This window comes from Polypterus senegalus, chromosome 2 (assembly GCF_016835505.1).
Source record: "Polypterus senegalus isolate Bchr_013 chromosome 2, ASM1683550v1, whole genome shotgun sequence".
Taxonomy (NCBI): domain Eukaryota; kingdom Metazoa; phylum Chordata; class Cladistia; order Polypteriformes; family Polypteridae; genus Polypterus; species Polypterus senegalus.
In genome coordinates this window covers 129,167,199-129,181,102 of record NC_053155.1, presented here as the reverse complement: position 1 = coordinate 129,181,102, position 13,904 = coordinate 129,167,199, and the positions used below count along the sequence as shown (strand labels likewise).

Genomic DNA, 13,904 nt, shown 5'->3' with positions numbered 1-13,904 from the left:
TTATTAAAATCTTACTTTGAAGAATACAAATAACAGACAAATACATCTTGCCTGAAGAAGGGGCCGGAGATGCCTCAAAAGAGTGCATATTGTAATCTTTTTAGTTAGCCAATAAAAGGTGTTATTTTGCTTGACTTCTCACTGCATTCTTAATGGCTAACATGGTACAACACCCTAGGACTACTGTCATTAAATGCAAATTCAGGTACTGCAGTCTTTTGTAACCGGTAACTGTAACATTCTGTAAACAATAAAAAAATTTAAATCCAGTCATTGAACAAAACAAATACTGTTACTGAGGTAGTGAAATGAAATGTTATAAATGTCATTAAATCTTAGTTAAATAAGTAGTGCAATCTTTTGTAAACAGCTTAAAATGCATAAAATTAACAAAATAAGCATTCAAGTAAAAAGAACATTAAGGTGGTCTTTGCAAACAGTAAATAAACCTTACATTTAAAAGAAGGGAGTGCAATAGGTCACAAAAGTAAGATACAAAACACACCATTAACACACATAAAGGCTATCAATAAATGCAAACAGTATACATTTCATTTTTATGTAAACAGACTATACTGTCTTTGTAACTTCCAAATTTTTTGAAAGGAAGATTATAATGGCAATATGCTTTTCTGTGAAGTGTGCTGTTGTTCATCTGAAAAAGAGTCCTGACCTACCAAATACATGCTCTGAAGCACTGAAAAGTTATAGTGCCTTACATTATGCAGAAAATGTAATGAAATACATCACTTTAAAAATCGTATTTAATAAAATAAAAGAAACTAATGCACTACAACAGCACACTTCATTCCAAGTTTTAAAAAAAAAAGTATCCAAATAAAACTGATAAAATATAAAACAGACCCATCTTAATACATTGAACTGACTACAAAAAACATTTTAACCTGTCATGTAGACAAAAACAAACTTCACATCCCTACTTCAAACGCAACAGTGTATAGGCTTATGCTGATTAATGTTTCCATATTTTAAAAATATGATACCTGCCTCTTGAAATTCTTTATATTGACTCATGTGTTAGTCTTTGAAGGGTTGGTTGCATTAGCCCCTTTAGTTGGTACTGGGTTGTAGTAACCCTTCAAACAGACTTCCATCTTTTTTCTGTTCCCATTTGGCACAAACTGTTTCCGGGTGTGACTATGGCTGCCCTCTTTGACACTGACAACAACCAAAACTCATTCATACCTGCTTCAGCCTGTTCAATTGGAATGTTGAGATTCTCCTTGTCAGTAGGAGGAGTCACAGCAGAGGAAGTGAGAGTCTACTGATGGATGAAGAGTTGTGTCTGCTATTACCGATTTTAAGAGAGGGGGAAAAAAAAGGAGAAGGAGAAGAGTCAACCCCATTAACTAAAAGTGGTAAAAGAAGGCAAAGGGAAGGCAAGTAGATATTCTGATGAGTGGGTGGCCTAAATGATAAAGAGATGCACTTTACATTTCATTCATTGTTCTGGCACCAAAGTAACCAGCATTTAAACAATGTTCAATTGGTACTAAGGGGCCCAAAGTGTACCAAAAAAAATCCCCTACACCATCACACCACCAGACTGAGCTGTTGATACACGAGGATGGATCCATACTTTGATGTTTTTGATGCCAAATTCTGACCCTAACATGCAAATGTCACAGCAGAAATCGAGATTCATCAGATCTGGCAATGTTTTCTCCAATCTACTATTGTCAAATTTTGGTGAGCCAGTGCACATTGTAGCCTCAGCTGTCTGTTCATAACTGAAGGAAGTGGCACCAGGTGTGGTCTCCTGCTGCTGTAGCCCAACTACTTCAAGGTTCGGTGTGATGCACATTGAAAGATGCTCTTCTGCATACATCTGGTTGTTCGAGTTACTGTTGCCTTTCTATCTGCTTGATCCAGTCTGGCCATTCTCCTGTGACATCAACATGGCCTTTTCAAGCAGACAACTGCCACTCATTGGATATTTTCCCTTTTTCGGACCATTCTCTGTAAACCCTAGAGATGGTCGTTATGAAAATCCCAATAGATGAGCACCTTCTGAAATACTCAGACCAACCCATCCGATACCAAGAACCATGCCAAGTTTGAAGTCACTTAAATCACCTTTCTTTCTCATTCTGGATGCTCGGTTTGAACTTCAGCAGGTTGATTTGACAAAGTCTACATGCATTTAGTTGCTGCCATGTGATTGGCTGATTGCATATTTACATTAACAAGCAGATGAACAGGTATACCTAATAAAATGACCAATGAGTGTATATCACATATACAGTATAATATAAACAACACAAATTACCACCAGCTTGTGTGAAAGGGCTTGTCTAAAATGTTCACTAATTTTAGAAACAATTCATGCTAATACTAATATAGAGTATTAATAATAAAAATAATAGTAATAATAATCACCATTATCATAATAAAACAGACATAGTATATACAGTATTAAAAATGCAGTTAAAGAAATTCCATGGTTGTAAAGTGTATACTGACCAGAAGCAATTGTAATAGCAATGCACAGTGCTTGCAAATTAAAGGAAGAAGTGAAAAAAATAAATGTATCGATTTAAAGTCTGCTTCAATCCAATGTCAAAGTAAGGATGCAAAATAAGATAAAGAACCAAGTTTCCTAAAATGGAAAATATACGAAAACAGAAATAAAACTATATGTATGCACTAGAAGAAAATAAAGAAATGAGGACATTCAGCAAACAGCCTCTGAGAAGCTGGGATCTGAAAGACCACCTGCAAAGTGCTCATGTAGGTCATCGAATGCTAGTATACAAAAACAATATATTCATGTTAATGTTAGTCAGACAATTGCACTGAGGCATAGTTTTCATAAGTCGGGGTCTGTACTTTTCACAAAAATGCCTTCCCCCAATTTTATTATCTAGGCAATAGCCTGTTTGCCTAAATAGTATGGATAGCCCCGAGTTGGGAAATACTGGTCAGTTATGTCCTGCCATGCCATTGTTTTGGAACTAATAATGCAGTTCTGTACAAAAGTGTGCCAATTGTCTAATATAGCAAGAGAGCTGTCAGTATACAGACACAATAGTTGATGGTAAATGCATAATCATATCATATGATTTTTTTTGCTTATAGTGAACCTCACATATGGTCAAATTACATGTTGCCTCAGTCCTCCCAGCTTCCTCCTAGGATATATGTAATCATCAAGCAAAGAAAAACATATATTGTGTCATTTTCAAACACTGTCAGGTCTGATTTGTCTGTTGCAACATTTTGAGCATACCGCCTGGCAGAAACTTACAAGGTTAAAACTGGTCAACTCTGGCTCAAGCAAGGAATAAAAACATCCTGGCGTCAGGGCCCAGTTTATCAGTAACTTACAAGGATGATGAATGTTAATCACATACAGTGCTTCCACAATTAAGTGTGTATTAAAGAAGTGTAATCAATAGTACTGCACAGCACCACACTTGCCATAAAGGCTGCTATTTTAAATATGAGAAAAGCTCTGTGAATTTACCTTTGGCACCTTCTAGCATTTTGCACTTCATCCACAACTTACTCCATCAACTCTGTGCCATCTTCTTTCTTCATGCAATGCAGGCTGTGTAATAATTACTCTAAGTTGTGTGGAAAACATTGTGATGATACATGAGTTTTACATAACCTACAGAGTGATATTCACAACATCAATGAGTGGTTGCGAGATACAGTGCATCCGGAAAGTATTCACAGAGCAGCACTTTTTCCACATTTTGTTATGTTACAGCCTTATTCCAAAATGGATTAAATTCATTTTTTCCTCAGAATTCTACACACAACACCCCATAATGACAACATGAAAAATGTTTACTTGAGGTTTTTGCAAATTTATTCAAAATAAAAAAATTGAGAAAGCACATGTACATAAGTATTCACAGCCTTTGCCATGAAGCTCAAAATTGAGCTCAGGTGCATCCTGTTTCCCCTGATCATCCTTGAGGTGTTTCTGCAGCTTAATTGGAGTCCGGCTGTGGTAAATTCAGTTGATTGGACATGATTTGGAAAGGCACACACCTGTCTATATAAGGTCCCACAGTTGAGAGTTCATGTCAGAGCACAAACCAAGCATGAAGTCAAAAGAATTGTCTGTAGACCTCCAAGACAGGACAGGACAGTTAATGTCCTTGAGTGGCCCAGCCAGAGACCGGGCTTGAATCTGATTGAACATCTCTGGAGAGATCTTAAAATGGCTGTGCGACGATGCTTCCCATCCAACCTGATGGAGCTTGAGAGGTAGTGCAAAGAGGAATTGGCGAAACTTGCCAAGGATAGTTGTGCCAAGCTTGTGGCATCATATTCAAAAAGACTTGAGGCTGTAATTGCTGCCAAAGGTGCATCGACAAAGTATTGAGCAAAGGCTGTGAATACTGATGCACAGGGTGTGCATAAAGTCCGTATACCCCTATCTTTTGGAGGATTTTGAAAACACGTTTCGATTGCGGGAGCTGCGATAAATCGCGCACTCGTCAGAGAACATAACCTTTTCCTTCTCAGCATTTGTTGGAAATTGGTGCAGCATCAGATCATAAGCATCTTGACGTCTGTCCAAGTCAGCATCTGATAACTCGTTAATGTGCAATGGACGCCAACATTTCATTTGCAAGTCCTGTTTGATGTGTTTTCACATTGTCCATTCCGCTATTCCCATCTCAGCAGCACGTTTACGAGTGGATTTCTTTGGGAATCGTTGGACAGACTCTGCCACATCTGCACATGTTTCATGCCTTGTGGATGGTCTTCCACTTCACGGCGCATCTCGAACGCTGCCTGTTGCAAAAGCCTTCTTCTCCCACTGCAACAACATCCAATTTGTCGGCGATGCCTTCCCAAAACACACAACAAAGTCACCAATGACATTTTTGATCAATTTCCAAGTAACAGGCCGCTCATGAACCCACACAGTGGCCACCAAACGCTCTTCAATCATGAAAAAACACTTGTGTGACCCATTGCTTTGTCTTGGAACAACCACCACGTTGTTGCAATTTCTTGAGCAGCAGCAGGTGGCAGCACCAGACAGGATGTTGGAAACACACCTCGAAATACCGGGAAGACTTGAGCTGATGTCCACAGGAACCAAACTGTCTTGGTTATTCCTGTAAATGCTCCTAAAGATAGAGGTATACAGACTTTGTGCGCACCCTGTACATGTGATTTCTCAGTTTTTTTATTTTTAATATATTTGCAAAACCTCAAGTAAACTTTTTTCATGTTGTCATTATGGGATATTGTGTGTAGAATTCTGTGGAAAAAAATGTTATCCATTTTGGAATAAGGCTGTAACATAACAAAATGTGGAAAAAGTGATACACTGTGAATACTTTCCGGATGTACTGTATATGTTGGTCAAAAATTGCACTTTGTACACATTACAATAAATCTGAACTGAACTGAACACGGTACTTTTTTTTTTTTTATCAAAATCTTAAATTTTTGAAAGAGCCAAGTCTACTGTCCACTTGCATGTGTTTCCTAAGACAAACCAGTGCTGGGAAGCTGGCTTAAAATACACACACTTTGTACTATAATTCCAAATTGATCAACTGCATTACACAATTCAATGAAACCCTGTTTCTCATGTTAAAATGCCAAAAAAACAGCACATATTAAGTGAAGTGGTTCTGGGCTCTTTCACCAGTCAGCAGAGATGTGGCTGAACACTGTCCCAACATCTCCATGCTACAAGAAAGGACTGCCCTAAAAAAACTGTCCCATTATTCATGTGGACTTATACTAGGATGACCAGAGTCCTGTATTTCTAGCATTATTCTTAGCAAACAAAAAAAATAATAATTTGTCTTGTTTTTTTTTTTTTTAAACAAGCCTCATTTCTTAATCTAGTAACACATGCTGACAGGACAGTATGCATGATATTTCACAAACAGCACAATGATGCATTGGCTAACACTACTATCTTAAATTCAAAAATACGAACCCACATCAAATGGGTCTGGGTTGTGGGCTACATTTGTTTTGCTGGAAGAATTCATTTTAAAAAAAATTTTAGCAAAAAATGCATGCATTTTGCTCATTTTCCATATACAACTGGATGAACTGACATCAAATATGCAACATTAGTAATGTGAGATTTTTTTTTTTTTTCTAAATGGACATTGTGATACTGTTGTCCAGCGTTTGTCACTGACTGCTTTCACTAAAGCATAACCTTTGTTGGCTCTGTACTACATGAAAAAATGAGATTAAAAAACTTCTTTCAGCCATCACTGCAATCCACATTTTTTTTTTTTAATGTTACATACCCCATATCATTTTTGGGTGGAGTATTCCTTTATATGAAAAAATTCACACTATGATACTTTGCAATACTCTTACCAGCTGGTTCTCACATATTTGTCCCTATCTTCAGTAAAAAAAAATAACATTTTCTTTTCAAATAGCAAATTTTAAAAGTTATTAAGAAAGCTGATACACAAACAATATACAATAGACCAGGAAGTCTAAACACACAAGACAGTAGTAAATTAACTTTTGCAATTATAGCAACTACAAACTACTTTTGGAAAAGACACAAAAATAAAATAAAAACTCCCTTCAAACCACCAGTACAACGCACATTGGAGAGTTGCAGTGATGCCAAGGCAAGTAACTGAGTAACAGCATAGCCGGTACAATTCAGTCTGATCAAGCACGCAAAAAGAAAAACATGTCAGCTAGTAAAAAATTACAGAGCAATAGCACAATGGACTTCACTTACAATGCAAGACTTACATTCCAAAACAAAGTCTGGCACTTTTGCAATTTCTGTGTCAGAGGTGTACATCATTATAGCTATGTTCAAAATCATGACTAAATATGTAAAAAGAATAATTGGAACAACACAAATCAAGACAGGAGTGTTGTTTGTTTCTGGATGCTAAGCCTTCTTTTCATTTTAAATCATGTTACTTTACACGTAAGGAACTGTACTTTAAGGCCCTGTGATGGAGATTTAATCTTAACTTCAGCCTCACTTAGTTGATTTAACCTGCATGTCCTCAACTTGCATAAAATTTTACTATAGTTCTACATTTGTAATGTAACCTGGCAATGTGATAACTATAGAAAAGTATTACATAAAATAAAGGTTTTTTGGTTTGTGTGTGTGTTAGTATATTACTTTCCATTTAAAATAATTAACAGGTTGACTGTTTATTAGAGAAAGTACTTGTAAAAATATTCTTCTGTTTCTACTCTTGTGTTGCTCAGGTAATTCTTAAAAAGTCCACTAATCTAAACTCATTCCAATTATCACAACATTTAGCAGAAGCTTTCACCTTACTAAGGGAATTGGCCACAGCATAATGCAACAACATAATGTCAGCCTTCCCATGCTCCTGTTCTTTCCTCTGCCTGGACGCATACAAACTATAAAGCATTTCAAATGCCCACCCACCTTTTTAAAAGGTCACTTTTTTTTTTGTAGCACACTTTTTAACATAATATCATACAACAATTGTTAAACAAATTTCAACGCAGGTCATATTTGCATACATTTGTGCTTGTTTCATGGTCTAAATGAAGAGAGAAATGACAAGTCAGATTTGACAATGCTTGTTGCTAGTTGAATGAATTTAACAGCGTACAGATTTACACAGCAGCATCCACTGCCACACATCAGATGCCCAACTGTCAATGGCCAAATAGTATTGATTCAAAAATGTTTTTATATTTACACTCTAGAGCTAGTATTGTGTGTAATTTATGTAAAGAATGCTACAGTAAACAAGGTACTCTAACTCTCAGTAACAGATTAAAATAAAAAAATATATAGAGCTAAATCAATTTTAATGACTCTGACTTTAGATGAGGGTGGCACAGTGGTCGGGTCCTCCCTGCGTGGAGTTTGCATGTTCTCCCTGTGTCTGCGTGGATTTCCTCCCATAGTCCAAAGACATGCAGGTTAGGTGGATTGGCGATCCTAATGTCCCTAGTGTGTGCTTGGTGTGTGAGTGCGTGTGTGCACCCTGTGGTGGGCTGGCGCCCTGCCTGGGGTTTGTTTCCTGCCTTGCGCCCTGTGTTGGCTGGGATTGGCTCCAGCAAACCCCCGTGACCCTGTAGTTAGGATATAGCGGGTTGGATAATGGATGGATGGATATCTTCTTTATCTGCAGCATCTCACTGGGGTCACAATGTTGCCAGCTGTACTGAACATTCTCTGAGAGGCAATACTTGGTGCACAAATACAAAGATATTTTCCTGCTAATTTCTCTGTCAAAGGGAACGCAATTCAGTACTTCTTTTCTTGAAGTTAAAATACCTATGTTACTTAACAAAAAATAAATAAAAAGAAAAAAGAGTCTATTGCCTTTTATTGCCGAGATATTGCCTTATGCTGTTGGAGTAAAGCCTGGTTTATACTTTCCATATGAAGCTTGCACAAGGTCAGCGACCAAAACAATACTTGTATACCTGTACTTGTGTCAGCCTGTTCCATCATCTCGTTGATGTTCTTCTAGTCAGCAGGTGACTGTGTGTGTGTGTGTGTGTGTGTGTGTGTGTATGTGTGTGTGTGTGTGTGTGTGTGTCCTGCGATGGGCTGGCAGGATTTGTTCCTGCCTTGCACCGAGTGCTGGCTGGGATTGACTCCAGCAGACCCCCATGACCCTGTGTTAGGATATAGTAGGTTGGAAAATGACTAACTGACTGACTGACGTCAGATGTCCAAACCTAGATAAGCTGCTTTAACCTAGTGGTGCTCTTTCATCTTTATGAAACTTAATCTTCATAAACTAATAACTCAAGTTATTAAATTATTGTCACTGTAGAATGTTTTTTTAGTCTTGGGTGCATTGAACATGAGGGTTTCTCTCAACATATCTAAAATTTAAGTTAAAATTTACATTTACTTATGTGGTGACTTGCCACTTCTGAAATACAATGTTGAGATTTGAATGAATGTACAGTACTTAAATTCTGTTGATATCCTTTAGAGAAAAGCAAAAGCTGTGAACAGGTTACTTAACCTTAGATGCTGAACTGATTTTTACACAAGAGTTTAAATGTGTGTTTGTTACAGAAAGACAAACAAGACTGACAACTGGATTAGATACCTTAAAGGTCCACTAAATACTATTTAACAAGTCTCTCATACAAAGAAACCTGGACTGGGCAACATGATGTGCTCTTATTTGAGTGCAAATCCTACAGAATAGGTTAACTTTTATAAAAAATAAGGCTCTTTTATGTTATAATGTGTCTGTACTCTATACCCTCATTGTGAATAAGAACATACTGCTGTTGGAAAGCTTTGTAATGATTTCTTTCATTGCCCCATCTTTCAGTGTTAACAAGAGCAAACATTTTTAAACTATGCTCTTCCAACAGATGAAAAACGTGTGCACACTTTTGGCACTGTATTATTCTTAAACTGCATTAACAGAGAGCTGGTCGGTGAAGGGAGATTTCTGCTTTGAACTTTGAATTTTGCCATTTTATCTTATATTTGTTTTCTGCTTCAAAAACCTAAACACCAGTTACCCTCTCTATCATACAAATATAACCTTTAAATCTAGCATTGCCAAACAGAGAAAAAAAAAAAACAGCAGTGCCATCACAATGTTAAAGATAATCCAGCATCTGTCTGTCCACTTTCTTAACTTGCATGGTTCAATGTGAAATTGCAGGAAAGACATCCTAACAGTATTAATACAAATATCACAAATCAGAAAGAAAATGGAGTCATTGTCAAAAACCATATGCAAGACTGGGTTTAAAGTAAATGAAATTAAAGTTCAGAGAAGTTTAAATTTTTACTGAATTTTTTGTTGAATATCTTATTTTACTTATGATTAATTATAGCAGGCAGAGTTTTGAAATATGAAAATAATACATCATTCAAGTTTTCATTAGCATGTGGCCACTTTAAAGTTTCTTAACACTTTATGCTTTTAAAAGATGTCTTAGTAACTTTTTCTAATAAGGTGCAATGTAAAATACTTTCAAATTGTTGTGTTACATTCAGTATGGTTAATATGCGACATGAAACACCCCTGGAAATGAATGCTAGCAATTGAGTTACTGTGACAGAAACTGTTCTTGGCATTTGATAACTTAAATCAAACAACGTACAATGTAAAATGAATGAGGTATTATGTAATAAACATGTCCTTCAGATACATACAGTACTCTGATCTAAATTTGTTAAAGCTGTTGTGCATGGCTAAAGAATTACTGAACGGAGTAAATAAAAAATTGTGGACATTGTCTAAAATATGTTGCACCATCCCTTTCTTACACTGTTGCAGTTGCAGCTGTCAAACGATCTCGGTATTAAAAAACTTATGAAATATGCTGCTAATAATATTTGTATCCATTTTTCACTGAGACAATCAAATCTATGCATTCTAGTTTAAGTTGTATCATAGCAGCTTATTAATGGGTTCCGGCGCTTACCAAGGCAGGATGGGGCGTTCAGAGAGGAGCCAAACCTAGATGGGCTATATGTGCATTTTAATGGTTTTTAACAACCATAGCGAAGAAAAAAATAACCGATAGTAGTCTTTCAAATGCACTACAATTTAACACACTTCAACACTGAAGGTTTCAGAGATCAGGTGGCATACTACTTGAATGCTACAGGTGAGCCATGTCCACACTTGCACTGGTAAGGTGAAGAGGGGAAGTACAGTAGTACTGATCAACTTTCCAGGCGATCAGACGCGGCAACAGTGTATTCTCTAATGAAAAAGTAAATCTAAAAATGCCAGGCACCTATAGTGTAAAGTCTGTAAGGCCACCGTCTCCTAAATCCCTATCTACTCGAGACAAACAGTCTGCAGTTTAGGAATCGCAGATTCAGATCAGAGGTTCACCCTAAGTAGGAGTTCACGCAGTTTCGTAGGACTGACCTGCTGGGAGGTGAGTTCGACGTGCAGGGCCCGTGTGGCTGAAGCTCCGGGATTGGTGACACTGACAGCGGCTGCAGGAACACCGATCTCCCGGCCGGTGATGGAGTTCATCCTCCTTCACGGGACTCGGGACTTCCGCCTCATTCAAAGCAACAACGCATTACCGCTCTGCAGAAGAGACTGGTTAGGCAAAAATAGGCCCGTAAAAATAAATCAAGGATAGCGAAGAGGAGAAGAGTGGGCTTAAAATAATCCAAAATCTATATTCCTGTCATTAACGGAAGCCACCAATCTGTCGGTACTGCTACGAAATAAACACAAGCAAGATTCACTCAGGAAGCCATCATCTACTACCCCCTGACCATTAAACCGGGCTGTCGCAACCTGTAGCGAATGTTGATTGGACTACGTAAGCTCAATCAAAGTGGGCAGGCGGGAATAAAATGTGTAATTCTGATTGGTGGTTGAAACGTCAATCAAACGAAAGACTTGCCGTTATTAGCGAATAACGGAATCGGTAGGTATCCAAATTTTTAATAGAATGAGAGGTCTACTAGAAAGAGTTATTTTGGCCTGATTTCGTGGAGTTGCGAAATTAACCTGGCACGCTTTCTAAAGTATTGGCATGTGCATCTCTGGTAAAAGAAATAATCATTTTAGTTCGTTGTCCTCGAATGGCATTTTATTGGCAGTTCGAGTTCATTTTTGCCACAGAATAAGAAATTTCCTTTTCATATTTAGGATTTCCCCAGACACTACTTTTTCCTAGAGCAAGTTAATGAGGTACGTGCTAGGTTAATTCATGCCTCTGGCTTTCTGAATAATTCTGCATGTGTGCAAGAATGTGTGTTGAGATGAACTGATGACCAATCTACGTGTCATTCCCTCCTTGCCCACTATTCTGTAGAAGTAATATACAGCATACATTTCTACATGCAACCAGTGTTTCACCTTGCATTTTAAACTCCTGTTCCCTGCAACAATATGATGAAAATGTAACGGCTGACTACATGACTCGTAATACACAATGATTTAAAAAGTTTTGCTAAAAATTTAATCCTCTGGTTGAAATGGGGTCAGATTTGACCCCAGGCATATAAAATGACAGGCATGTTTTCCCTTATACATAAAATTTCTATATTCCTGCCTTCATTTAATTTACAAAAAGAATTAACCAAATATTTCTTCAATATTCAATTTATAAATTTATGTCATAAATATACAACACAAGTGACATTTTGGCTAGAAGTTTGCCAGAAGGTACTTGGGATTCTCTGAAGTCGGTCACAAGAAGGTTTGTGGTCTGATGAGACCAAAATGGGGGCTTTTGGCCATCAGACTAAACGCCATGATTGGCATAAGTCAACCATTGTACATTGTCAGAACCACACATCCCTGCCATGAAGCACAGTGGTGGAAGCATCAGGCTGTGAGGATACATTACTTGGAAGGCTTGTGAGGGTAGAGGCTAAAAATGAATGCAGCAAAATACAGGAAAATCCTGGTGGAAAACCTGATGTAGTCTGCAAGAAATCTGCACCTTGGAAGATTTGTTTTCCAGCAAGATAATAATCCCAAGCATAAAGCCAAAACTACAAGAATGGGGAAAAATTGAGGTGTCCAGGTGTGCAAAGCTGATAGAGACCTGTTGTCAAAGGTGCATCTACTAAATACTTACTTCAAAAGGGTGAGTGAGCACATATGCAATCAATTATTTTGTGTTTTATATTTGTAGATAATTTAGACCACTTTGCAGAGATTTGTTTTCACATTGGCATTAAAGAGTTTGATGATCAATATTAAAAATGGAAAATTAAATCCATTGTGATTCAAAGTTGTATAATATTATATTTTTTAAACTTCCAAGGGGGTGAATACTGTGCATTTTATAGGCACTGTAGCTAAACAGTCAGTCTATGAAATTCACTGTGGCAATGTTACTTTATGCTGGAAAATGTAATAGTGTTAAAAGCATTTGCCCTAAGGGTCCAGAAATCCAACAAGATGCATTTGAACAGGAAACTCGCCTTAACAGGTACTCATAGTAACAACAACAGTATTGTAACAGAATGCTTTTCATATTATTAAAAGTTTCAAAACATTCCAGTAAACACGTAACAAAACATTCTCAATTGCACTTAATCAACATTTGAAACACAGAAGTGAAAACATAAAAACAGTCATTCAGTATTATTAGTCGGACATATTACAACAACAAAAAAAGCACAGTACGTCCCAAAGGCTTGATGTCAGAGGAAAAAAAGGCAACACAAATTTGAACAAATTATATATCTCTCAGAGTTCTTCAGTAGAAGTGATATTTGACAGTATTCCAGCTACTCCCAGAGCAGTGCGGCATACACAGAGAAGACTGTTCATACAATTTGGCAGTGAAGTGTAAAGTGGTGAATGAGTACCCCTGTAATGCCATGTAGCATTACCAAGAGATATTGCATGGACAAGGGTTGATTTGACACCTTGTAGGATGAAAAGGAAACGAAAATCATATTAAAGCCCATAGATGTAGTGATATTGTCATAGATGTAATAGAAGTAACAATATTGTAAGATAAGAGAGAAAAGCACAGACAAAATCTGGGGTACCTGCTGCTGGCTCTGTATAATGAATGCAGTAAGGGTTTATCGATTAAAGAAATAAAAAAAAAATAGAATCAGGCAACACTATTGTTTGTCCTCAAGTTGCAGTATTGTCTTCTTGCTTTTAGGTCATAGAACTGGGATAAGCAGTGCAGGTGGTGGAGTCTAAGGAGAGGTTAGTGTCCCCCTTCTGCATCATTGATTTCTTATCCAAGGGTGTGCTACATCTAAATATTTTCTTTCTACACCCATTAGTCCATATAAAAACATACTATACCCCTATGTTTGACACTATATTTATAAACTATCCATCAGTTTGTCTGTTTACTTATAAGAAGATGGCACCATCAAGTGCAATGCAGGAATCAAACCCCAGATGAAGTGTCAATCAATAACAAAGAATTAGATGAGTATTGCAAGTTATAATAAAGGGCGTTCAGCCTTGTTTTCA

At 37.3% G+C, this 13,904-nt stretch overlaps 1 protein-coding gene across 2 annotated transcripts in view; it reads right to left on the bottom strand.

Moving 5' to 3' along the window:
• uvrag (UV radiation resistance associated gene) overlaps positions 1-11,225 on the bottom strand; it is a 331,183-nt gene extending 319,958 nt beyond the window's left edge. For both annotated transcript variants that reach the window (XM_039744584.1, XM_039744585.1), the window contains exon 1: positions 10,857-11,225. In XM_039744584.1, coding sequence (XP_039600518.1) covers positions 10,857-10,967 — 111 coding nt within the window. In that variant the 5' untranslated portion in view covers positions 10,968-11,225. The remainder of the gene's footprint in view (positions 1-10,856) is intronic.
• Between the last annotated feature and the right edge of the window lie 2,679 nt (positions 11,226-13,904).